The sequence below is a fragment of the Alosa sapidissima genome, chromosome 11, assembly GCF_018492685.1.
Source record: "Alosa sapidissima isolate fAloSap1 chromosome 11, fAloSap1.pri, whole genome shotgun sequence".
Lineage (NCBI taxonomy): Eukaryota > Metazoa > Chordata > Actinopteri > Clupeiformes > Clupeidae > Alosa > Alosa sapidissima.
This window is the reverse complement of record NC_055967.1, coordinates 35,887,694-35,914,406: the sequence shown is the minus strand read 5'-3', so window position 1 is coordinate 35,914,406 and position 26,713 is coordinate 35,887,694. Positions and strand designations below refer to the sequence as shown.

The 26,713-nt window shown below is 47.4% G+C and overlaps 1 protein-coding gene across 4 annotated transcripts in view; it reads right to left on the bottom strand.

The window, feature by feature from the left end:
* Positions 1-26,713, bottom strand: part of mon2 (MON2 homolog, regulator of endosome-to-Golgi trafficking) — a 37,159-nt gene that overhangs the window by 1,613 nt on the left and 8,833 nt on the right. The window contains exons 5-34 of one of the 4 annotated variants that reach the window (XM_042109262.1): positions 26,233-26,362; positions 25,373-25,470; positions 24,842-24,967; positions 23,708-23,908; positions 22,452-22,576; positions 21,893-22,032; positions 21,318-21,471; positions 19,891-20,072; positions 18,225-18,306; positions 17,467-17,648; positions 15,506-15,618; positions 15,084-15,188; positions 13,843-13,923; positions 13,428-13,501; positions 13,257-13,347; positions 10,351-10,452; positions 10,013-10,015; positions 8,959-9,069; positions 8,006-8,181; positions 7,424-7,586; positions 6,880-7,173; positions 6,330-6,528; positions 5,360-6,012; positions 4,075-4,218; positions 3,101-3,118; positions 2,442-2,570; positions 1,486-1,676; positions 1,266-1,326; positions 1,016-1,139; positions 595-802 (exon numbers count right to left, since the gene is read on the bottom strand). In XM_042109262.1, coding sequence (XP_041965196.1) covers positions 595-802; positions 1,016-1,139; positions 1,266-1,326; positions 1,486-1,676; positions 2,442-2,570; positions 3,101-3,118; positions 4,075-4,218; positions 5,360-6,012; positions 6,330-6,528; positions 6,880-7,173; positions 7,424-7,586; positions 8,006-8,181; positions 8,959-9,069; positions 10,013-10,015; positions 10,351-10,452; positions 13,257-13,347; positions 13,428-13,501; positions 13,843-13,923; positions 15,084-15,188; positions 15,506-15,618; positions 17,467-17,648; positions 18,225-18,306; positions 19,891-20,072; positions 21,318-21,471; positions 21,893-22,032; positions 22,452-22,576; positions 23,708-23,908; positions 24,842-24,967; positions 25,373-25,470; positions 26,233-26,362 — 4,460 coding nt within the window. The remainder of the gene's footprint in view (positions 1-594; positions 803-1,015; positions 1,140-1,265; positions 1,327-1,485; positions 1,677-2,441; positions 2,571-3,100; positions 3,119-4,074; positions 4,219-5,359; positions 6,013-6,329; positions 6,529-6,879; positions 7,174-7,423; positions 7,587-8,005; positions 8,182-8,958; positions 9,070-10,012; positions 10,016-10,350; positions 10,453-13,256; positions 13,348-13,427; positions 13,502-13,842; positions 13,924-15,083; positions 15,189-15,505; positions 15,619-17,466; positions 17,649-18,224; positions 18,307-19,890; positions 20,073-21,317; positions 21,472-21,892; positions 22,033-22,451; positions 22,577-23,707; positions 23,909-24,841; positions 24,968-25,372; positions 25,471-26,232; positions 26,363-26,713) is intronic. The other 3 variants (XM_042109264.1, XM_042109263.1, XM_042109265.1) reach the window with 3 other exon arrangements.

The window sequence follows — 26,713 nt, the reverse complement described above, 5'->3', positions numbered from 1 at the left end:
TGCCTGAGGGCAATGCCAAAGTACCTCTTACCTCTGCATCAGCCCAGCTCCAGCTAAGGGTATATATATATATGTGCATGTATGAGGAGTTTTTGGATATGAGTCAGTGCCAGAGAAGAGTGTATGCAGTACCATTCGTCTGCATTATGTATGTGTGTGTGTGTGTGTTACAAAATAGATGCATGTCAGTAGATTGGTATTTATTACAATCGTGACAGTTTATGCTTCATATGTTTACTTGGCCTTTAAATGTGTGTGTGTGTGTGTGTGTAGAATGGATGCACTTGCACAGAATGTAGTGTACGTGTGTTTCTATGGATGCCTGGAACTTACTGTACAAAGCTGAAGAGTGTGTGTGACTAGTACATGATGTTCAGCATTTGTATGGTAATGTAGCGGCATGTTTATGGAATCAAATGTGTGTCTGTATGTTTTCTAAAGCTTTATGTGTGTGTGTGTGTGTATATGTGTGTGTGTGTGTGTGTGTGTGTGTGTGTGTGTGTGTGTGTATAGCATATATTGCATGAACCTTTATGTGGGACCGAGCAGAACAGACCCATGCCCAGAGCAGAGCGTAGCGTGGCGGTGGCTCACCTGGGCAGTGGGCAGCGGCCACTCAGTCTCTCGTCCTCCACGTAGCGCCGCAGGACGTCCTGTGCCCGCTGCAGTAGCACGGAGAGCGCCATGCGCGAGATGTAGCCCTCCTGTGGCGTGGACGCCTTGTTGCTGAAGGAGAACTGCAGCAGCGTCTCGAAGCACACCTTGGAGAAGTCCTCCCGCATCCGGATGTCGATCTCGGCTTCTGGAAGCCACACAAAGTGCGGGCAGGGAATGTTGTCCCAATCAGACACAGTACACAATATGGGCTTGGGCTACAAATCCCACAATGCCCTGCTCTGCACACAAACAGACATACTACACAGCTTGAGATTCAGAAGATAATACACAGTAATGTCCGGGATCTGAAGAGGCTGTTTGAATGTGCTTCTGGTGGTGTTACTTTTATGCTCCTCACCGGTGAACGAGGAGGACTGGGAGTGGATGGAGCCTTTGTTGAGCATCGCCATGATCTGGCCAACGAAGTCTTTAGGGATGAAGTTGGCGAAAGGCAAAATCTCTGTGCTGATCAGCTGCACCACCTGTGATGAGAACACCAGGGTTAACATGCAAACATACAGGGAATCATCTTGAAGTGTTCTTCAGTGGTACTATGGTGAAGAAAGTGAGAAGTCGGCACAAAGGTCAAGTCAATACTGAGACAATACCTCAACATCGATTGCTTCATTTTTCTGGAACTCCTGGATGGACAGGTTATCTGGAGGCGTGCTGGACAAAAGAAAAAGCAGGGCATGCTGAATAAGCTCGTCCAAGCCCAACAATGTCATTCAACCAGTGCTGCAGCCTATTGTTCTCAGGCGCGTTGCTGGTTTCCAAATACAGGATTATTCCGGTTTACCTGGAGCTGTGGCGGCCCACGTACAGTACCTTTTGGTGAACAGGAAGTCTTCGAAGGCGCAGGCAAGCTCTGGCCACATGGTGTCGAACTTGCCCGAGGAGGCGTGTTGGCGGGCGACGGGAAGGCCAATGGAGAGCACTTTGAGCAGCGAGGAGACGGCCAGCTTCCATGTGCTCTCCGCAGGGCAGGAGTACTTCAGGCCCAGGGGCATCCGCAGAGTCTACAGAGAGGGGGAGAGAGAGAGAGAGACAGAGAGAGGAGAGAAAGAGTGAGAGAGAGAGGAGAGAGAGAGAGAAAAAGAGAGAGAGAGAGAGAGAGAGGAGAGAGAGGAGAGAGAGAGAGAGAGATGTGAGTGAAATTAAAAAAAGAGGGAGGAAAAAGAGGTGAGGGTGAAATAAAGCAAACAGGGCCCTCAATACAGAGAGCAGGGCTCAGACACCACACCACCAGGGTCACTGAGACAGCGCCCAGAGAGCCTAGAAGCCTGGCTGAAGGACAGCGGGGTGTGCGGCCGAAAATAACTGGGCATTAGTAACGCCGCCGAGAGGGAGGCTCCCCTGATCTGGCGCTGCCGCTGGGTGTGGTGAAGTGGTGCGGTGCGGTGTGGTGGAGGCTCCCCTGATCTGCCGCTGGGTGCGGTGCGGTGGTGGCTCCTGCCGTGCGGCCCCTCTCCACCCTGACCTCCAGCGGGGCCTTTCCCACGCCTCTGGACATCCGCTGTCCCGCACGTAGTGATTTCCCCGCTTCTGGCTCCCACCCTCCGACTCCAAACGCCCGAACACACGCAGTAATAACAGCAATTAAACTGACACAGCTGTATCTGTACGAGGACCCTGTGCGTGCGTGTGTGCCACTCGGTATCATTACACTATGAATCAGAGCCCTTTGTTTTGTGGCCTTTTGTTAAGACGACAGGAAATGCATGCTGCTCATTAAATGTGCAGCCTACAGTATACACCATAAAGGCAGGGAAAAGGGAGCTTACCTTGATGATGTTTTGCAGAACTTTCTCGTTTATGACCGCCTTGTGGCAGGCAGTCTTCTGGTAAAGGTCCACCACTACTTCAAGGGACCTCTCAGCAAAGGGCACATAGTTTAAGGCCACCCATTCAGCCTGTGGGAAAAAAAAACAGATGGCAAGATGGAGGGAGAGAGAGAGATTAGGGGAGGAGGGATGGAAGTAGGAGCGATGAGAAAGAGGTAGGCAGAGTCTTGTGTTTGTAAGTGTTGACTTTGTTGCTGACAGGACTGAATAAACCCATATACCTTCAAGTGCTGATAGGGCAAAACAAAACAAAAAAAAGAATAAAATCAGTGAGGTGGCAGAGCTTTAAAACCGCAAAAGCATGCAAACGAAGTCAAGACCAAAAAACCCATAAAGTCCATGTGCACAAGAATGAGAATGAGTCGTGATGGGCAGAGAGAGAGAGAGAGAGAGAGAAAGAGAGAACAAAACAAGAAAGACAAGCAGACATATAGACAGGCAGTGGGTGAGGCCGAGAGACACAGACAGACACATGTGAGTAATGAGGGAGAGAAGAGGAAGAGGAGGATGACAAGAGAAGGTGAGATCCCTCGACTAGCAGTGTTACAATTCAGCTAAGCTTGTGTGGCTAGAGTAGGGCTGACGGAATGAGGACTCACCGGTGCAAACAGTTGGATCTAAAGTGGATCCATTGAGTAGTACAGAAAACAGAATGAGAGAAGAGTGGACAAGCGTTAACGCCTTTACTGGCCTCTGCAGATTAGCCAGTGCCATGCACTGTGTATCGTGCTGCTTGAGCGACTGTCTGCTGATAGTATACAGTACGCAACGGATTTCAATAGTTACAGACACAGACATAGAGAGACTTGTGTCTGGCCACTGGGTCTGATTTTAATGTCAGTTCACACACAGCATTGCTGCAGCAATTCAGTTATGTCAGTATTCACACTGCTACCATTCACACCACTGCATGAAGACCACTCAATATTTAGAAGAGGCAAAGCAGAGAATTAACAATGGTCACTTGGCATGCGACACTGCAACTGGGATGATGCAGCTGTGGGAGAGAGCAGGGCACTCGGGTGGCACTCTGGTGGCACTGAGTGCCCGTATGTGGCATGGTGCCGAGAGAACCAGGAAGAGGAACCGAGAGGAGCCATTAACCAAGGATCACGTCAACTCAAAGGTTTCATCAGGGATGTGGCTTTTTGCCTTTTTTGTCTGTTTAACGGATCCATAGCTTACCCAATACTTACCCTTGTGGGATTTTAAGAAGTACTCAATTTAAGTCAAAGAGGTAACTAACTACCTATTCTAGCTTTCACATGAACAACTAGTTTTGGTCACAGAGAGATGAATATACTGTACACATTATCTGACAGGCAACACAACAAATACACTACTGTGAGGCAAGGAGACACAAATAACACACTTGAGGCAATGTAAGGGGCAAGGAGACACACACACACACACACACACACACACACACACACACACAAACACACACACAAACACACACACACACACACAAAGCTCCAGGGAGATGCCTGTGGAGGAGTGTTCATGGTCTACATATCTGAGAGAGAGACCAACAGCACCATAGTGGAGAGGCCGCAGTCTCACTGCCACCCACCTGGTTGTATTTGGCATTGGCCACGTGTTTGGTCTCCAGTTTGCCGTACTGCGGAGGCTTACAGGAGAACTCTACGAACAGGAGCAGCTGCTCGAAGATGGCGGGGTACATGACCTGCAGCGTCTCGGGCCCCACGCAAATGGCCTGTGGTGGACAAAGAGACGGCACTTAAATACAGACATCAATAATATATATACATATATACATACATTACATGCACACACACATACAAGAGGAAACTCCCAGGGTCCGCATTCATAATGCTGTATGTATTTTCACACGACGCCCTACAGTGCCATTTGCAGGCAAGGAGTGTGGGAAGCTCAGGGCAGCTGGTCCAGTGGAGGGGTCATCCTAACCGCCGGATTCTTTCTTAGTGATAACAAATCAGCTGCTCGGACTGTGTGTCAGGTTGTGGGAACGTGGGGGCCGGAGTGGGGGGGGGTCAGGTGTGTGTGTGTGACTCAAGCTTTATCCATGTTTGGGAGAGTGTGTGTGTTTCTCACAGGTGTGACTCAAGCTTTATCCATGTGGGAGAGTGTGTGTGTTTCTCACAGGTGTGACTCAAGCTTTATCCATGTTTGGGAGAGTGTGTGTGTTTCTCACAGGTGTGACTCAAGCTTTATCCATGTTTGGGAGAGTGTGTGTGTTTCTCACAGGTATGCAGGTGTGTGGGAACCAGGGGATCAGGATTTGGAGAGATAGCTTCCGTCAGTGATTGCATGACATCCAAAGGGATTCAAAGGGATCAGTTACTTCGATTTTGTAAACACTTGTAACGTGTGTGTGTGTGTGTGTGTGTGTGTGTGTGTGTGTGCCTGTGGTGTGTATGTGTGTGTGCGCGTGTGTGTGCCTGTGGTGTGTGTGCCTGTGGTGTGTATGTGTGTGTGCACGCGTGTGTGTGTGTGTGTGTGTGTGTGCCTGTGGTGTGTGTGTGTGTGTGTGTGTGTGTGTGTGTGTGTGTGTGTGTGCCTGTGGTGTGTGTGTGTGTGTTGTGTGTGCCTGTGGTGTGTGTGTGTATGTGCATGTGTGTGCGTGTGTGTGTGTGCGTGCGTGCGTGCGTGCGCATGCAGTGCGTGCGCCTGTGGTGTGTATGTGTGTGTGCGCGTGTGCGTGTGTGTGCTGGAGGTCTGTGAGTACGGGTGTGGGTGTGTGTGTGTGTGTGTGTGTGTGTGTGTGTGTGCTGGAGGTCTGCGAGTACGGGTGTGTGTATGTGTGTGTGTGTGTGTGTGTGTGTGTGTGTGTGTGTGTGTGCTGGAGGTCTGTGAGTACGGGCGCAGGGCACCTTCTGCAGGACGTCGAGGGCGGTGAGCACGGCCTCCTGCATGCTGGTCAGCACGGCCTCGGTGTAGGAGGGCAGGATGAAGGGCGAGGCGTCCGAGCTGATGGGCACGGACACGGCTCCGTGCAGGATGACCCCCAGCTTGCGCAGGTCCTCCATGCTGAAGCCGCCCTTCACGTGCGCGTAGAGCGCCGGGAATATCTGCACCAGCGCGGTCAGGAAGGGCTGGCTGGGGATGAACGAGGGCTTGTCCGCGCCGGGCGGCGGCGGCCGAGTGCACTCGGTGCCCGTGCGGTACCACGTGTTCCACGCCGACCACCAGAGGGCCGAGTCGTCCAGCTCCTCCCCGGGCGGAGGAAGAGGAGTGGGGGCGGCGAACTGGGCACTGTTCATGTAGCGCTGGGCCAGCCGCTCGGCCAACGAGTCGGAGCGCTGCAGGGGTCGGCCGGCCCCGAGCGGACCGTCCACCAGCACCGGGGGCACGCCCATGGCGGCCAGGGGGTCGGGCTTTACGCTGTCGGCGTCCTTGACGGGCGTGACGATCTGCAGGATCTCCTGGAAGCTTTTGAGAGCGGCCAGCGAAACCTCGTTGTTCTTGCTGAGGGCGGCCGACTGGATGTGGTCAAGCAGCACCTCCCAGGCCTTGAAGAAATCACCTGAGGGATGAGGGCCATGTGAGAACAGAGGAGGGAGACAGAAACATATTGGTCAAACAAAAGCAGATCTGAGCTCATGTGCTCATGGTTCCTTTCTGGCAAACTGACTTTTCCTCATCACTATTGTGTTAGTGTTTGATTTAGGAGTTTAAAGTTGAAACTGGGCTCTGTAAAATGCCTTATTCATACGCCATGGTGCTATATAAATAAAAATAAATAAAAATGGAACTGAATTGAATCCCGCATGCTTTGTTTTCTTTCGCCATGTATGGGGCCTGCTCTCCCAGCGCTGTCCAGCACCCTCTGTGTCCACCCACCGAGCTGCTGCAGCGGGTATCTGCGCGTGTTGAAGATCCGCGCCACCCCAGCGAGGGTGAGCACCCAGGTCTCCGCCCACTGCTTCTCCGCCGTGTCCCGGGAGTGGTGGATGAGGATGTTACCGCCACCGGACTCGATCTTCTCCTTGTCGGCCGTCGTCGAGGACTTCCTCACGCAGTCCAGAAGATGGAAAAGCACCTGGGCACAAGGGCCACACACACACTGAGCTAACACTGACCCATTGAACGCTGATTAGCTTTGAGGAGGGGGGGGGGGGGCTACCATCGGTCATCAAATGTTTGATTCTAAGACAAACCGTGCATCTTCAGAAACTTCAGAGAAAAAAAGGAAACAGTGGAATATTGATTAGCTAGCCAAAGGTATCAGAGAAATGGCCAAGTCACACAAGCCAACAGAGCAAGGGAGTCCATCAAAGACAAAATCCTCGCCTACATCCTGTTCATTTCCGTCAACACTACATGACTTATGTGCTCCCATGGCTCAGCTGCTCCTGGTCAGTTCTAGGAGGGGGTCAGTGGGCTCTCGTACCTTCCAGACCACGATGTGCCAGGTGGGCTGCTGCAGCAGCGTGCCGTGGGCGTTGACGGTGGAGAAGAGTGTCTGTCCGGCGCTCTTGCGGACGGCGGGCCGCGGGTCCACGCACAGCTCGCCCAGCTTGGCGTAGAGGCAGAGCCAGAGGCAGTCGAAGGGCGGCGCCGGGTGGAAGGGCCGGTTCAGGGGCTCGCCCTTCTCCTGGGCCTGCTTCTGCAGCAGCGCCTCCTCCTGCTCCAGCTCCTCCGTGATGGCCTCTCCCCGCTGGAAGAAGTAGTCCGAGATGTTCCACTACAGGGACAGGAGCAAGTTCAAGTTCAAGTTTATTTATATAGCACATTGTCATACAAAATGTCATTCAATGTGCTTAAAAGAAACAAAAAATAAAAATAAGAGCAAGAGGGAGAGACACGTTAGAGGACTCATGACTCATCAACTACAGCTTTTTGTAGTGTGTCTGTTTTTCGGTGCTGGATAAAAAAGGGACGGAAAGTGAACGCAGTGTTTGCAGTTCCTACAAACACAATGTGGTTCCTTTTACCAGAAGGCCAATGGAGGTGAGGCTAATGTTGAGTTCCTGGTTCTGAAGACCAAAGCTGCCAGCAACATCCACTACAATCTGGAGGCATGTGCAAGGCATGGTGGGTAGGAAGTCCGTCACCACCAACTGCAGGCACTGGAAGGCTGTTCGGATTAAGGACTCTCTGAAATACAGCATTGGCACTGTAAGCATATTTTAAAAAGCTTGGTTTATTTTTAAAGGTAAAAGCTAGTGGGTGTGCTAATGGGATTCTAATTATGTGTCACAGAAACACACAAATGTATAATTCTTTCCACATTTCACCTGGAATATGAGGCGAAGATTTAAAAATTTCCTAATGACGATTAAGCACACTGTCAGTCTTAATTGAGCTCTTTGGAAACATTAACAAAAATGTAATCCATCACAAGAGGGAACTAAATTATTGTTTGGAAAACTAGCCCTACAAGGCATATCATTAAATCTTGCAGCCGGTGGTTGCATATCACTACTGAATCCTTTCCTGACCACAGAAACGAGGTCATCATGTGCGACAGCAATTCCGTCTCATTCCTGCTCAACTCCGGGCGTGTGCCCCCTCACCCTTGGTCGTTGCGGATGGCTCCGATGACCCCGAGCACCAGGGGCCACCCGGGACCCAGACTGTCCCCCTGGCTCTGCAGGATCTGCAGCACACACTCCAGCTGCTTGTGCCTGATGTCGGCATGGAGCACGTTGGAGAGCTCCTTCAGAGGATTCAGCAGCAGCAGCTGCAAACGCTGGGGGGGGGGGGGGGGGGGCACAGTCAGGCAATACTGTCACCGTGCACATGCATGCACACACACACACACATATAAACACACCGCATACACGTACACTCACACACACTATACAGGTACACTCACACACATACATATGCGCGTACACACACACACACACACACACACACACACATGTGCGCACACACACATGCACACACACACAGTATACATGTACACTCATACACATAGACAAACACATATGAGCGCACACGCGCGCACACACAGACGCGCACACACACACACAATATACACGTACACTCATGCACATATGCACACACACACACACACAGTATACACACACACTCACATACATACACATGCACATTCGCGCACACACGCACACTATACACGTACACACACACATGCGCACATATAACAAGTATGCGCACGCACACACACACACACACACAGTATACACGCACACTCACACGCACGCACACACTCTATGCAATAATAATGAATTTAGGGAAATTTATGCATATAGGCTTAATTAGACTCTGAAATGCAGACAGTGAACAGCCACGTAGCAGACACTAAAGGCCACGGCATCAATTATTCATGACAACTATTCATGAGAACTAGAGTCATACCCAGGGCAAGTTTCAAATGTATGTCTTGGATCAGTTAGAGAGTCTGTTTCAGGAACTTCAAACATCTGAAATCAGTGAAAATCACCAGGGGTAGGTGAATAGCACTATGCCTGACCAAAGACGTGAATTCTGGTCTAGACAGTACCTGGTTCTGGGACAGGGGAGGCTCGTGCTTGTAGGAAAGGCCTGCTTTGATGAGTGAGGTCACGGCCTCAGCTCCCCACTCTCTCATGCGCGCATTAGGGTGCTGACAAACCTACAGGAGGAACAGAAGAAGCACACAAAACAAGGGTATGGAGTGTGTTGAGACACACACACTAACAAAGATACAGACACCAGACACAATACACAAGCATCAAAAGAGTACAAACACATAGTAAAAAAAGACAAAACAAGAAACAAGACGAGACTCAGGAGACACAACTCAAAAACATGAAGTAGCATACACCGAGATGTTGTGATAAACAGCAGACACAAAGAGAAGAGGGCAAAAAACAACACTGTGTGTTTATAGAGCGACAGGACTCAACAAACAGCAAACAGAAGAGATTTCAGACAGACAGACAGACAGACAGAAAGACAGACAGAACGGCAGAGAGACAGACAGACAGAGAGACAGACAGAAAGGCAGACAGACAGAGAGACAGACAGAGAGACAGACAGACAGACAGACAGACAGAGAAACAGACATCAAACTGAGAAACATCTTTTAAGAGCCCTTTTCCTTGGGGTGCCTCCAGTCTGTGATGTGGGCAGAAGGGAATGACTGACACCCAGTGACAGAATCAGCGCACTCGTCATTGCAGCTGATAAACAGAATCACAGGAGACTCTGGTGTGGCATCTCATTTCTCAGTGCAACACAGTGGGCTTGGTGACAATTTCACAAGTGACTGATTGTACACGATGATTTATACAGAGTGCTGGTGAATCATTCTTTTCTGGAAAGAACATCAAATGCAGACGCACATTCTGCAACTTCAGAGTAGGTCTGGTAGTTAATAAACAATGACATGTAATAACGACATTGTGTCATGACTGGCAATTTGAAGGGAAAACTGATATGGAAAAGAAAATCACATGCTGAAAACAGATTTCACAGTCGAAGACATTCCATCAAATGGAAACAGGCCATAGCGGGCTAAGACCATCTTGTTTTCCATGTCCACGTAAGAGATTGGGAAGAGATTCTGGTCTTACCTTCTGCACAACCGACATGAGTGCAAAAGAGAGAGAGACAAAGAGACAGTGTGAAGACCACCAGCATAAAGACCGTTGAAAGCAATTCCATCAATAGATATTTGAACTCAGCCATTTGAATATCAAAGAAGGCTGAACTTGACTTTGACTAAGCACGGTATGAATGCGTAACAAGGTGTGAGCTACATTAGGCTACCTTCAACTACATCAAACACATCTCCCAACATCACCTAACAATGAGACATGGAGAGCATAGTGCATGCACACACACACGCGCACACACACACGCGCACACACACACACGCGCACACACACACACGGCTGCTGAAAGAGCTCACCTCCAGGAGATGAGCCGTGAGGGGTCTCCACAGAATCTCGATGCGGTCCATGTTGACCAGCCCCGTCTCCAGCAGCTTTGCCACTGCAAACAGGGACGGCTCCTGGGGTCACAGCACAGGACAAAGGCAGCAGGTGAGCTCAGATGACCATACAATTACTACAGAAGCTTAGATGCTTGTCAAAGGAAATTAAATTGTGTCTCCTGCATAATATACAAATGAAGTGCCTAGTGTCTAACAAATTGTGTCTCCTGCAGTGTCTAATGTTGTATAAAATTATCACTATGGTTTGTAGACATCATGATGAGAGAACAAGTTAGAAACTGTAAAGCATGTATTCATATAACCTCAATCACAATCAAGTAATACACTGAAGTTATTCCTAACCAACATACTTTTATAGCATTTTAAATAACAAGTTTAACTAATACTAATAACATACTAAAGCTATTCTACCAGAATTCCCCCTATGTGCGTTCTGTATCCCTGTCTCTCTTTGTGTCTCACTGTAGCTGGGCGAAGCCTGTTTGAAAAAAGCATGCTTGGCCTTGCAGCTGCAGAGATAAAGACGTCATCGGAGGCGGGCTCTACTCAAAAACAGCTAGTATGAGAGAAAACGAGTGAACGATATGTAACCCATGAACGATGTGTGACCTGTGATCACTGTATAAACCCCTGAACTTTGTGTAAACCTCTGAACTTGTGCTATACGGTGAAAAGTTCGTACCCTTGGCAGCAATAGTGCTGACTTGCGAAGATAAGACCGAACAACGATCCTTTCATAACGCCACCTGTGGGTTCGAAGTTGCCAAATGTTGTGTCAGCATCTAAGGAGGGGTATAAATGTTGCTGTTCAACAATTGTTCGGGAGTGCGATCGTGCGATCCACTCAGGCTTTGCGCTATGTAGTCATTAAAGGAATTTTTGCACGGAACTCTGCCGGACTTTTGCGCCTTCTATTTGAGACAAGTTTTTGACTTCAGCACTTATAATGGTGTATTTTTGTTATGTTGTAGGCAAGATGTTTGGACTTTTCTGGCCCGAGTCTGAATATCTGCCAAGACACTAACAAACTGAATGGCCTTTGCACAACAAATACACTGCGGTCATTGACTTCAACATAGAACAGTGACTGTGGGATTAGTGTGCACACAGAATAGAAAGGCACACAGCGGCACATAGATAGATAGACAGATAGATAGATAGATAAGATAAGATAGATAGATAGATATCGTAAACGTGCTAATTGCTAACCATTTCGTTCGAAAATTCTTAAAACAACGTTTTTTAATACTTCAAAATAACATTTGCTAAATCATACATGGGCAACATACGGCCCGCGGGCCACATCCGGCCCGTGGGCTTTCCCTGACCGGCCCGCGTAAGGTCCGTGAAAGAACAAATAGTCAAGAGCCTAGCATAGAGATAATGCACGCAAATCAATATCGTTGCTTTTATTTTGAAAGCGACTGCTATTTGTAGGCCCATACATTTGTGCGTGGATGCATACGATGTAAACACCCTCACTGAATTGTGCTGGTGAATAGAATTTAGGCTTCTGCGTCGACACAATGCAGTTGCCTTTAAGTCGGCGTAAACCTTTCAAAGTTTTGTGTGTCTTATGTCTGCGTCGCTAACCACCGCAAAGGTTGTCAGAACGAACTCCTGCTGTTTGTTGGCGATACGAAGTGTTAATTTCAAAACGTTACTGGCAGATAGATAGTTTACATTCGGATAACCCCGTCATTGTAAGCAAAATATGTCTGAGTTTATTTGCAAAGCTTATGTTAGCGAACTAGTATGATGCTACTACCCACAGGTTGCTTGAAGCAGCCGGATCAACACACAGGGTGAGTTGACCAATCACAGTTTTGTGCATAAAGTTAAAGCAAAAACATAGCCTACATTAAAATAGTTTTCTTTGTGCATGTTGATTAACTAATGACAGCCTACTATTGTCTGCTCCACATTTTCATAGTCTAATTCTGCATAGAGTTAATTTAATGATGGTAATGATTTAATGATGAAATACTGCTGAGTGTTGATGAAATGGTGGCACAGGCCTATCGGTTGTACTGACTCCTTCACATTTTCATGGCCTAGCCTAATTATATAGATATTGTAGTACTTTTTTATATCAGTCTTTGAAAACTAAAAAAAAAAAATGTCAATGTCAAAAAATCATTTTCGAGAATAAGGATTAAATATTGGACATAGATTAAATAGCCTATTGCTGTTTTTCCTTTGTCTCCCTCACATTTTCATCTGTTCTTACGAGTAGTAATTGAGTTCAGACTTGAGTTCGGTATTTTGGGTCCGGCCCTCCTCAACAGTCCCAGTTTGTCATGTGGCCCCTTGGGGAAATTAGTTGCCCACCCCTGTGCTAAATGAACCTTACATTTTTCAGTAGCCATAGGTATGTAGATTTGAACAAAATCTGGTTTGGTTCTTACCGGGGCTTTTACTGCCTGAAATGTCCGATTTTGTTTACCACGCTCGGAGTTTAGTGCTGGGCTGGTGGGTGCTTATTCCCAACCTTCATCAAAATTCCACTGGAGCTCCAAGCGGATTTGTACACGCAGCCTTACAACATTGTTTACAGCTCTTTGAGTCACGGTAAAATGTCATTTTTGGTACGGTAAGTACCAAAAATTAAGTTTAGATATTGTTATTTAGATAAACTTATTGTGTGGGTGCTTGCGTTTCTTTAGGAATCCGCCGTCTTGGTTTGTATAGAAATGAATATTAAGTGACACATACACGTCAGAGGTTGGACATACGTGACTGTTGGTAATATGTGACGTTCCTATAGATAGATAGATAGATTTTATTCATCCCAAGGGACATTTCAGAATAAATTCACAGTTCTTTTTCTGCAAATCAGTTAAAGCTCTATTCACACTAACCTTGTTATTCCCATAAGCCATTTCCATAGCTTCCATTGACAGAGAGCAGAGGGCATTTATGAGGTGGTGAAGGGATACATCATCCAAGTACCTACAGACACACATCAGACACATTAGCCAATACAGCAGGCTGCTGTACACACAAGCGACCCTTAATGAAGTGGTGCTTACTGGGAACTCTCAAACAGCCTGGACAGGATGTTGGCTATGACGGGCAGGTCAGTCATCACTGCTGTGGTCAGCACCTGGGTAATTGGGAAAGAACGTTGCGGTCAGGTGAGCTGCGCAGACAACACAGCAGTGATTACTGAAAATCACAATTACTGTGAGTTTGGAATTCACTACATCTGTGATCTGCTAAGGGTGACTTAAAGGCTGATCTCAAGGTTGACTGGGCACAGTAGAAAACATCAGCTGACTCCTGAGACGTGTGCAGTGGACACGCATAACGGTAAACATCAGCTGACTCCTGAGACGTGTGCAGTGGACGCGCATAAGGGTCTGGGCCTGACCAAGCTCTGTTCTGGTTGAGTAGAGGTCAGAGCGGCTCAGCGCTGGCAAAGGTCAAAGGTCAAAGGTCACTCACCGTGCTTGGGCCCTCCACCGCACGGCCTGGCTTTAGCACGCCGCCAACCCCTGGCTTCAGACCCAATATCCACACCAGGTGCTGGGGAGGGGGAGGGGAACACATGGAGAAATGAGCGAGACAAGGACACCATGAGAAGAATGAGAGAAGATGAGCGAGAGACAAGGACACCATGAGAAGAATGAGAGAAGATGAGAGAGACAAGGACACCATAGAGAAGAATGAGAAGATGAGCGAGACAAGGACACCATAGAGAAGAATGAGAAGATGAGCGAGAGACAAGGACACCATAGAGAAGAATGAGAGAAGACAGGACACTGAGGTGTTGTGCTAGTGATACAAAACATGACCTACAAAGACACTTCAAGGGAGTCAGGCTGAACTGAAAGCCCTGCCATCTTCCTTGTGCATGTGCATGTGTGCATGTGTGTGTGTGTGTGTATATGAGTGCACACGTGTGTGTGTGTATGTGCACATGTTTGTGTGTGTGTGTGTGTGGACATGTGTGTGTGTGTACATGTGTGTGTGTGTGTGTGTGCGCACATGTGTGTGTGTGTGTGTGTGCGCACATGTGTGTGTGTGTGCGCACGTGTGTGTGTGTGTGCGCACGTGTGTGTGTGTGTGCGCACGTGTGTGTGTGTGTGTGTGTGTGTACGCACGTGTGTGTGTGTGTGTGTGTACATGTGAGTGTGTGTGTGTGTACATGTGTGTGTGTGTACATGTGAGTGTGTGTGTGCACATGGGTGTACATGTGTGTGTGTGTGTGCACATGTGTGTGTGGGTGCACGTGTGCACATGTGTCTGAGCGTGTGTGTGTGCACGTGTGTGTGTGTGTGTGTGTGCGTGCGTGCGCGTCTGAGCGTGTGTGTGTGTGTGTGTCTGAGCGTGTGTGTGTGTGTGTCTGAGCGTGTGTGTGTGTGTGTCTGAGCGTGTGTGTGCACATGTGTGTGTGTGTGAACATGTGTGTGTGTGTGTGTGAACATGTGTGTGTGTGTTTGTGAACATGTGTGTATGTGTGCACATGTGCGTGTGTGTGTGTGTGTGTGCACATGTGTGTGTGTGTGTGTGTGTGTGTGTGCGTGTGCACACATGTGAGTGTGTGTGTGTGTGCACATGTGTGTGTGTGTGTCTGAGCGTGTGTGTGCGTGTGTGCACATATGTGTGTGTGTGTGTGAACATGTGTGTGTGTGAACATGTGTGTATGTGTGCACATGTGTGTGTGTGTGTGCGCGTTAACACACCTGGAGGGTGGCGAGGACCAGCTGCCAGGAGGTGCCCAGCACAGCGCCGTGGCAGTGGGACAGGTTCAGCAGTGTGCGCATGCACTGGATGTTCTTGGCTGTGAGCTGCAGTGGGGAAAAACAAAGATGGAGAATTTACTGTGCAGTTCATCACTAACTCCCTACCCCTCCATCACCACCCTCCAAAACACACCGCAAAACACACCGCTCTGATCACATCCCAGAGTGCATTGAAAACAAACACAAGGACATAATACGTGGTACAGTCTAGTCGCGTTTCGGACTATTGAGTGGTGGAGGTCATAGTAGGACCAAGGGGCAGCTTACTCACCACCACTGTACCCTGGGGCTGCACCTACTGCCACCACACACACACACACACACACACACACACACACACACACACACACGTGTGCACTCACCACCACTGTACCCTGGGGCTGCACTGTGAGGGGCTGACCTACTGCCACCACCTGCTGGTGGGACTCGCTGGAGGGGCTGATGATCTGCACACTCTGGCCCTGGATGGAGTAACCTGGGAACACATTTGAACTCGTTATTTCAACAGGAAGGATTCAAATATTTTCAGAGATGATACAGCTTTGGCACTCATGGGTACATAAAAGCATCGCCTACGCCACACAGGAAATGAGAGCAGAATTTTGCCTGATGTTTAGATTTTCTTTTTGATAACCCTGCCAGTCGTAGCCCACCGACAGCTAGCTTGTGAACAACATGTCCCAAGGTGCCAAATATCAATGCTAACAACTTACATACATAGCCTAGGACAGTGATATTTGCAAGGAGGGGTTGATATTTAGAAAGACACAGACACACACAGAGACACACACACACGACTCAGATACTGACTTGCAGCAGAATGCATACGCCACAAGAGGGCATCACATCACCACAGAAAACAGTTTCAAACCATGGACAAAGACCTGTCTGTGATAGTCCCATTCGTCCTACACCAACACACGATAACACACATGTTATTTACACCATCACAAACAAGTCACAGAAGCAGTGAAGGTAAACAGATGTCAGCATTAAACGCTGCACTCCCAGCAGATCACACTGTGCATGTTTTGAGCCATCAATCTGCGCTTGATCACCGCTCAAGTCGAGCTAATTGAGACGGCACACCCACAGAACAACTCTCTGAAAAGTGCAGCATGCGCCAAGCGAGTGGCGCTAACGACACATTTGGGCGTCTTGATGAATTCGTACTCGTACATAATATGCCTAATGAGATTTGCACAGCAGCCCATTCACACGGGCCTCCAGTTTGAAGTGATGGGACTTTATCACACGGGTGCTTTCAGACTTATCATTTCTCCACATGGAATATTTAAGAGGGAGATTCTGTCTATGTGTACAGAGATAGATAGAGAGAAAGAGAGGGAGAGAGAGAGATAGAGGGAGAGAGAGTGTGTGAGTGTGTGAGTGTGTGTGTGAATAAGTGCGAGGGAGGGGGAGAGAGAGAGAGACAGAGGGAGAAGGAGAGAGAGAGTGTGTGTGTGTGAATAAGTGAGAGGGAGGGGGAGAGAGAGAGGGAGAAGGAGAGAGAGAGCTGAGGAGAAGGAGAGAGCATGAAAGCGAGAGGTAGACTTCCCCAGACACATGAGTCCTGCTGTGACTAATTACTGCGAGAGCAGCAGGCATAGCACCGCGCTGCACGGCTTAATGACACCTAAGTAACAGATCACACGGCTCCTCAGGGGCAGATCACACGGCTCCTCAGGGCACAAGACAATGCCTAAGCACACATCATTTGGCAAGTCAAACTAAACTAGGAACATAACTCAAGACAGCAACACTGTGTACTTGTGCATCTATACCACACTACACTGTTCCATACAAATACATGCTGAACAAAAAATAAATATGGATATCCCCAGCCTGCAATGTTTTGTGTTAAAAAATCAAGCCTATTCAAGGTACGGGTCAGATCAGGCCATTTCCTCATAGGCCCATAGCCGTTGGGGGGGACATGGGTGCTGTAACACTCTTCTTCATGCTGCTCAGTCTGAGGTCACTGTTAAGAAGTGATGGACCATGAACAACCCTGTGTGGTCCTTCACATTGTCCAGCCAGGTCATAGACGGAGAAAAGGTTGAAGATCACGCCACTTGCCAGGGGACCCCCTAAGCATATCTAATAACTGTTTGATACGTAATACGTCTTTGTTGTGTAAATATATAAGTTATGGACTGTGGCAGTTCCAGGCAGAAACAGACCACACACAGACAACCACAGGTCATTATACACACAATGTGGTATGGGCATGTAACTATGACACACACACACACACACACCCACCCACACACAACACACACCCACCCACACCCCCACACACACACGGAGAGGTCTGTCTCACTCTTGTTGGAGAGGTTGGCTGCGTTGCTGCTGAGGACGGTCAGGGCGTAGTGCGGGGGCAGCGAGGCCTTGCAGATGGCCGTGATGAAGGCATCCCGCGGCGTCACTAAGCCCAGCCGCCCGCACAGAGAGGCCATGGTCAGCTCCGCCTTCAGGATGTTCTCCGTGGCCGTCTCGTCCGTACTGGGGCGCAGAGGAGAGCAAAAGAGGTCAGGCCCACTAGTCCAGACACCCTTGGTGGGGGGTGTGTGTGCGCGTATTGGACATAGAGAAAATACGGCACACCAAACACTAGAAATCAAACTTTTTTGTGTATGTATTGCAAAGTATTGCGAGTCTAACTTGTCTGACTCCGGGAGGGCATTTTTTATTTCTTTGAAATGTCAGTATTGGGCATTCTCAGGGCTTCATAAGAACTTGACAGTACAAGTAGCAAGTCAAAATGTAGCTTAGATCATTTGATCCCTAAGTCGTATTAAGGCAGCCATGTCAGCCAAACACAAGTGCCTTCAGGAGAGCCAATGAAAGCAGCCGAGCTGTTTTGATGTATGTCAAGTCTAAGAGGCTGAAAAGACTTGAAGAGGATTCATGTTTCATTAGGAAACATCCTCAGCTATAAAGGCAGAGTTACAGGGTGCTGACTAAAACAAACTCCTCCTGTTGTTGGGAATGAGCAAATGGACTTTAAAAAGGAGGGCAAACTCCTCCTCCTGTTGTTGTTGTTGTTGTTGTTGGGTGGACTTTAAAAAGTAGAGCTACCTGGCGTCCAGCAGCAGGGAAAGCGCTGCCAGGAGGCCACACCAACACGCGTTCACCATCTCCTCCCACACCTGATGTACCACTGGGGGAAACAAGAACACACACACACTTCAGTGGCCTGACAAAACTGGACAGCTGGGCTGATTGACATGTTTAACTAGAACTATATTTGTTAATTTATAGCAAATAGTGTGTATTCAACATTTTACATTTAGAGGGTCCAAACAAACCGGAGAAATAACAATTTCTGTGTCATTAATATTGATCATGCTGTTGTAATTCCTACAGCTAGAGGTCAGCATTGTGCTTTGAAAGAAACTTCCTTTTCCCATAGTTCTACAACGGACTGTTGTCTGGCTTTATATGACATATGCTCTCTATTCATATATGCACCTGGCTTATACATCCCAGGAATTACAATACTCTGGTTAGCAAATAACATATTCTAATGTCATCTTTTGTGGTTTGTGTGTATTTGTCATAAAACCAAGCACTTCGATTTGCATTTCGACCAATTACCTTACCAATTTGACCGTACCAATTTGTCTAGATAGTTTAAAAGTAGACCGTTTAAAAGTTGAATGTAAATAGTTTAAAAGTTGTTGACAGTCTGAAAGTTTAATGAATGTTGATATTCAAATAGTTTAATGGCTGTGTATAGGTAGATATTTGACGATAACTGAACGTTGGAATGGCTCTAATGTTTGCTAGCAGTTATGCTAACAATTTTAACTATGCTAACAATGCTAACTATGTTAAACATGTTACTTAGCTAATGTTTTCTAGCAGTATTGCTAACAATGCTAACTATGCTAACCATGCTACTTAGCTAATTTAGCTAATGTTTTCTCGAAGCTTTGTTCAAAATGCTAACTATGCTAACAATGTTAAACATGCTAACCATGCTACTTAGCTAATTTAGGTAATGTTTTCTAGTAGTTTTGCTAAAAATGCTAACTATGCTAACTATGTTGACCATGCTACTTAGCTAACTTAGCTAATGTTTTCTAGCAGTTTTGAAAAAAAGTTAACAATTCTAACTAGCTACAGTGGGTAGGAGTCATAGTTGATGACAAGTGACAGTTGCAATGGCTGAACAGTTAAAAAGTTCAGTAGTTTAAAGGGTTAAATTGTTTAACAGTGAATTATTGTAGTGAGGACTTTTATTTTGAAACAGTTTTTGGCAGAGGAAGCAGTTGAACAGGATGTGTAGTCTTAAGAGAGCCAGTTTGTATGCTTAAAGCCTGAGACTGGCAGTTGCTGCAGGTGGCCTGGCCACCTGGCATAGGATTCTAATTGCTTAACGGCTCTATTGTGATGTCATCAGCCCAATGTTAAGTCTATGGGAACATGTTGATAAAAGTTACAAAGATGAAACATACAAAGCACCCATGTCCTAAGTAAAACCTATGTAACATAGTTTGAATGAAGTTTCTACGTTAAACAGTACAGTGCAACGTTTCTACGTTAAACAGTACAGTGCAACGTTTCTACGTTGAACAGTACAGTGCATTTAAATGCACTGTAATAACATTTCATTTTTAAGACCAAGGGACGGTAGTTTATGTGTTGTCTCACCATCAAAAAGCTGGTTACTAATCTGGCTATTATTGCATTTAGGACACAAAACGGGTGCACACAGCCAGCTCAGCAGGCTCTCACTCACAGGGTTCCTGGGGGGTGTCCAGTGAGCCGTCCCGCAGGGCGGCGGCCTCCTCCTCGGCCGCCAGCTCCCTCTCGATCATGCAGGTGATGCCCCTCACCAGGTCCAGCAGTGCACTGAAGGCCACGGACATGGCGTAGCCCTCGGGGATGGAGGGCGGCTCCACTTTGTCCAGCATCTCCAGGCTGGGGAGAGAGGGTTGCAAGTGCGTTCATTTGATATCTGATCATGTTTCGGTTCTTTTTGCTTGAGGGTATTGAAATCACAACTCATGTCTTTTAATTTTTGTCGTCATAAGTAGGTCATATCCTTATGTTTCTAATTATGTGTCCTTATGCTTAGTCAGAATTATGGTCGGATAGAAGAATCCAACTGTCATTTGTTATGTGTCCTTCCACATGCGTATGACGGGACTGTTTTTATTTCATTCTGTTCCTGTGCCACTACTGAGTATTTGTGTGCCTGTCTTCAGAGATAAGGGGAATGTTGATCTGTGTCTCAGTTCTGCATGGGGGCATCCCCTTCGTCAGAAGTTATCCATTCTGGACAGCCAGGTTGGCACTAATCAGGGTCTGATTTAGTGTGGTCCATGTAAGCCGAGATGACCAACACCATCTCTTGGCAACCTGGAAGGATACTTAAACCCTGACTATTTGCTTCTTTAGTTAGAGAAGCTGATGGATATTTGTGTGAAGGCATGCTGTCTCTCCCTTGATGCACATCATTGTAAATAAACCCCCTTTTTTCTCTACTACTGCCTGCCTGCGTCTCTATTCATGCCATCAGAAAGACCATCATGCTTTGCATGTGTCTGAGTGTTCTGTTTATCTGCGGTGGTCTAGAAAGGTGACATGAGCTAGAAGATGTACAGCTCATCTGAGCTGGCCCAACAGTGCTTTGCTTGTTATGGCGAGGGTTTAAACAAGACAAGACGGAACACAATAAACAAAGGTTCACCGTTAGGTCTGCGCTTAATTCTCTGGAAGCCTGCATAATATTTGGTTTCATTTCATGATTTGTTTGGTGAGCTCAAGCAAGAAAAAAAAAAAGAAAAAGAAAAGAACATCAAGCATTCCCAGGCACATCGCTTTGAACATGATGCGTGTCCAGTATTCGTTTTCTGACACTGAGGTGAACCTGGTGGGCGTATGAAACGTGAGACCAGCGGCGGGTTTCTGAGTTGTTTTGTGGTTGAGAGCAGGAGACACACACACAGCTCCAGCCCTGACCCTCAGTGCTCTGAGCATGGGCTGTTTTGTCTGGCCGTGTCTTGTTGAGTCTAGCCATCTGTGTGGCTGAGATGAGCGTGTGTGTAGTGAGATGGAGAGAGAGAGAGACAGAGAGAAAAAGAGAGGGAGAGAAGGGGGGGGGGGGCTGAGAGGGAGAGAGAGAGGGAGGGAGGGGGCAGAGAGGGGTCGCTCGGTGCTCACTAAGTGGCCTTGGCGCTGCCCTGCACGTTGACGGTCACAAGGGGGATCCAGGTGCCGCGGTACTCAAAAGCCGCCTGCGTGGTCAGGCCTCCGCTCACCCCCGCCGAGCCAGGTCCACCTTGGGCTGCCGTCTGCGCTGTGGACCCAGAACCACCTGAGAGAGAGAGAGAGAGAAAGAAGGAACGAGACAGATATACAGGTCAACACAAAAAACACCTCATCTTTCATTTCAATGGCACATTTAAGTCTATGCCACTGTACCACGACAGGCACAGCAGTCCAAGGCCACCATCATGTCTGGCTGCATCAAAGCTAGTCATATCAAAGTTAGTCATATCTTAGCTAGTCATATCAAAGTTAGTCATATCTTAGCTAGTCATATCTTAGCTAGTCATATCTTAGCTAGTCATATCTTGGCTAGTCATATCAAAGCTAGTCATATCAAAGCTAGTCATATCAAAGCTAGTCATATCTTAGCTAGTCATATCAAAGCTAGTCATATCTTAGCTAGTCATATCATTGATGCAGTCAAACATGAGTAGATCTGCGGCTGCTCTGGACAGAAAGCCACTGACCGGTGGGTGGGTTGATGGAGGCGGGGTTGCCAGCACTGGGCACGATGAAGAGGGACTGGATGAAGGAGCCCAGGGCATTGACGATGTCCCGGAACACCTTGGTGGAGTGCTGCTTCATGTCGTAGGACTGGCAGAAGGACCTATGGGAGCATAGGATTACGGAATGAAACCGGCAGTTGACTTATGTGAAGTGTGCACACATATGCCACATTCCAGACGTGTGTCTGCAAGCGGCTTGCTACATTCTCAGTGACACTAGAGGCATATATCCGTCATGGCATATTAAGCTTGGCATGCGGTGTAATCGCAGATATCTGTACATGCACGGCTAACATTTCCCCGCAAATTCCAGAGAGACAATTAGTTTACAATTTGTCTTTTAACGCTAACCATAAACAAACAACCCAGTGTGCCCCACAGTGAACATAAACATGGTGGTTTATAGTGGTCATTACTGAAGTGAACACACACACACACACACACACACACACACACACACACACACACACACACACACACACAGAGGGACAGGACGTTAAGTATGAAGTAGGTCTTTCACCGCAGGAGGTGGGGCTGGACACACAGGCGGTGCACTGACTCCACGGCGACGGCTCTCAGCCACTGCGGCTTCTCTCCATCCAGGAACTTGACCAGCAGAGATAGGAAGATCTCACACTCCGTCACCTACAGGACACACACACACACACACACACACACACACACACAGAAAACAGTGAAGGCACACATACAGTACACACGTCAAGCACAGACATGGTCAATACTTTTAGACATGCGTCCCAAATACAAAAAGAATCATTGAAGATGAAGATGATACAAAGACCATGTAGTGGAATATTGGGGGCACATTGCTGACAAAACTTCAAAAGAAACTAGAGGGAAGAAGAAACACTGACATAAAAAGAATACCAAGAGCAAGAATAACAAGAAGGATGCTATGTCCACACGTAGCAAGGCATTTTTAAAAAGGAATATTTTTCCTCCTTTGTATTTTCAAATAATTCCATCCACACAGATGCGCAAAAATAGCCAGGAAAAAACATGTCAGTCAAACAGATGGCAATGTTGGCCAATTGGAGGCCTGGAAATATTTCAAACACAGGAGAAAACATCACGTCACAATCTCAAAACTCTATTTTCTCTGTCCACACACAAACACGGACACCACAGCTTTTAAAAATAAGAAAACTGAACTTTTGTGTGGACGAAAGGCCAAAACAATAAAAAAAAATCTCTGCATTTAAAAATACACAATTATGTGTGGACAGAGCCTATGAACAGAGTAAGAAAATGGAGGAGACTGCGAGAGATAGAAACACATACACAGAGACAGTGATGAGATACAGCACACAAGGCACGAGAAAGAGACACTGAGAGAGATAGAGATATAAGGGCCTTGTTTACATTTGGTTTACTCTATGCGTTTACTCAGCGTAAACAGGGTCAGAGAAACAGTCAGACAGAGAGAGAAAGAGTGAAAGAGAGAGAGTGAAAGAGAGATGGAGATAGAGAGACAGAGATAGATAGAAAGAGATAGATAGATAGAAAGAGAGACAGAGAGAGAGAGAGAGAGATCGATAGAAAGAGAGAGAGAGAGATCGAGAGAGAGAGAGATCGAGATCAAAAGAGAGCGAGAGAGAGCGAGAGAGAGAGAGAGAGAGAGAGAGAGAGAGAGAGATCGAGATCGAGATCAAAAGAGAGAGAGAGAGAGAGAGAGAGAGATCGAGATCAAGATCGAGATCAAAAGAGAGCGAGAGAGCGAGAGAGAGAGAGAGAGAGAGTCCTGGTGCTCCTCACCAGCAGGCTGTAGAAGTGCTTGATGAGCACGGAGACGACGCGCAGCAGACGCATGCAGATGGGGAAGTAGGGCTTCTCCACGGGCGCCGGCGAGGCCGCGCTGCCACCGCTGCTGCCCTGCCGGAACTTGATGTTGGGCGAGAAGAGCTTGATGACCAGCGGGCACACACGCTCCTTCAGCAGGAAGCTGAACTCCTGGTGCTGCAGGGGGGGATGCAGAGAGAGAGGGAGAGAGAGAGAGAGGGACAGCTTCATCAGACTATACAGAGAGAGAGAGAGAGAGAGAGACAGCTTCATCAGACTATACAGAGAGAGAGAGAGGGACAGCTTCATCAGACTATACAGAGAGAGAGAGAGAGAGAGACAGCTTTATCAGACTATACAGAGAGAGAGAGAGAGAGAGACAGCTTTATCAGACTATACAGAGAGAGAGAGAGGGACAGCTTCATCAGACTATACAGAGAGAGAGAGAGAGAGGGACAGCTTCATCAGACTATACAGAGAGAGAGAGAGGGAGGGACAGCTTCATCAGACTATACAGAGAGAGAGAGAGGGACAGCTTCATCAGACTATACAGAGAGAGAGAGAGAGAGGGACAGCTTCATCAGACTATACAGAGAGAGAGAGAGGGACAGCTTCATCAGACTATACAGAGAGAGAGAGAGGGACAGCTTTATCAGACTATACACAGAATTGTCTTGAATTTCCCCTTGGGGATCAATAAAGTATCTATCTATCTATCTATCTATCTATCTATCTATCTATCTATGTTGTCAAAACAATAGTCAAAATATGCTTTCATTCTGACAAAGCACAATAGGTAATAAGTAAGCTAACACTAAACACACCTAAAAACACCCTACACCTTAAACAACCTTAAATTTAATAAGAAATCACCCCACCCCAGGTAAGAGCCATATTATATTCTACATAACATCAGAGAGGGAGAATGCTTCGGTGCATCACACATGACACATGAATAATGAGAAACAAGAACAGAGCTATGACCCTCATTATGAGTCAAGGTGAAATGCATTGGCCAGCAGACAGACAGCCCAGTGCACTCAGCAGTGTTGTGATTTGTGGGGCTCGAGCGGCAAGTTGCGGAGAGGAAGTCCAGCTGAAAATGCTGACCTGCAAGAAGACTCCCGGGAAGTCGTTGAGCACCGACTCCAGCAGCTCCAGGCCAAACGTGCGCGTCATCTCGGTCATGCCCACCAGCCAGTACGGCGCGTCCGCGTTGACCAGCTGACACAGGTCCTGTGACAAGAGTGACGCGAGGAAGAACTCGTGAAAAATGTTCATTGTTTGTGAATTAAATTGTGTGTTTGAGTGAATTGTGAATTGAGTGTTTCCTCAGCATAGAACACGTAGGATTGGAGGACACACCTAAAAGCAGCCCTCTGAGATCTAGAGTCAGCCAACCCTCAACAACCACTCAAGCTGTCCACATGCAAGATTATTCATGGCTGTTCCCCAATTCTAGTCTTTATACATCCTTGGCCAAACCACATTTGTCCCAAACCAATTGCAAAATCATATCTCTGAAACTGCGAATATCACAAAACACACAGATGGACTTATAAGAAAACATCCTTAACAAAGCCATTTCCAACTGGGAATATATCAATACAATAAATATATAGCTCCCCCTGTTGGATGTACCTGGAAGAGCATGTAGGCATCCTTGGCACTGGGCCTAAGGGTGCTGACCGAGCGGCGGTTGCTGTTGCCCTGGACTGGCGGGGGCTCGTCGGCCATGCCTGGGTGGAGGAAGAGAGGGAGGGAGGGATGGAGGGAGGGAGGGAGAGAGAGAGAGAGGTAGGGAGAGAGGGAGAGGTGAGGGACATTCGACTCAGCTTGGCCCCTGATACAGGACTGAGTGGGAACGCTGAAGAGGGCCCTCATGTGACTGCCCGGTGCTGGACACAGGCATGCAAGCACTTGCAAACATACTGACGTATACACTTGCACAAGCATATATGCACATAATACAAACATATTCACACAAACTGGCATGGAAGCACACATCAGTTCTCACACTGAATCTCTCACACACACACACACACACACACACACACACACACGCCTGTCTTGAATTACATTAACGCCAGGCAGCCACAGGAGCTGCTGTTCCTAATTATATTATCATACATGGACACAGAGGGCCAGTAATAAAATCAACACAGTCCGAAAAGAAAAAGACAAAAAAAAAAAAATGCACACACACACACACACACACACACATTACTTATTCATCGAGTTGAGACTTAAGTCATGGGATAAGCAGCTTTTGGTGATCTGAGAATAACTCCCCTTCCTGGCTCCAGAGGAGAAACAAGGCAAGAAGACGTGATTGCGAAATGAGCCGCCGGAGGAAACGTTTCCAGGGAGCCTCGTTTTGTAGTGATAATATCCTCTATTCTGGGACACACACACACACACACACACACACAGACCCTTCTCCTCTATTCATAAGGAGGAGGAGAAAAACACACACGGGTGTTAATGAGGGGCACGCTCACCTTTAAAGCACTCGTCTTCTGCCACCATCCTCTCGAACACCACCGTGACCACCTGCCGCACTGTGGCGGCTGCTGTGTTGTTGGTGATGTTGTCCTTTGTGAAGTGAAGGCGGAAGCACAGGACGATGGCCTAGGGTCAGAAAAAAGCCTGTTTTAGTGACCAGCACACTGATGCTACACACATCTAAACACAAGCAGGCGCAACATCTGTGTTGGAGGAAAGCCCAGCGTGAGGTGGGTGTGAACAGACCAGCTAATGCACACAAGCCTTCTCTCCTGAGGAAAGGGACCAGAGAGAGGACTTGCTACTGTGGTACTGAGTTAAAAACCAGATAGAGTTAAAGATTTTAGAAGAACTTAACTTTTTTAACATGAGTTAAAAAAAAATAACAATTTGATACATATTGCTCTTCTTTCATGGTTTTGCTTTGTTTTGTTTTCATTACATTTCTGAGTACAGTGATCTACTCCAAACATCACA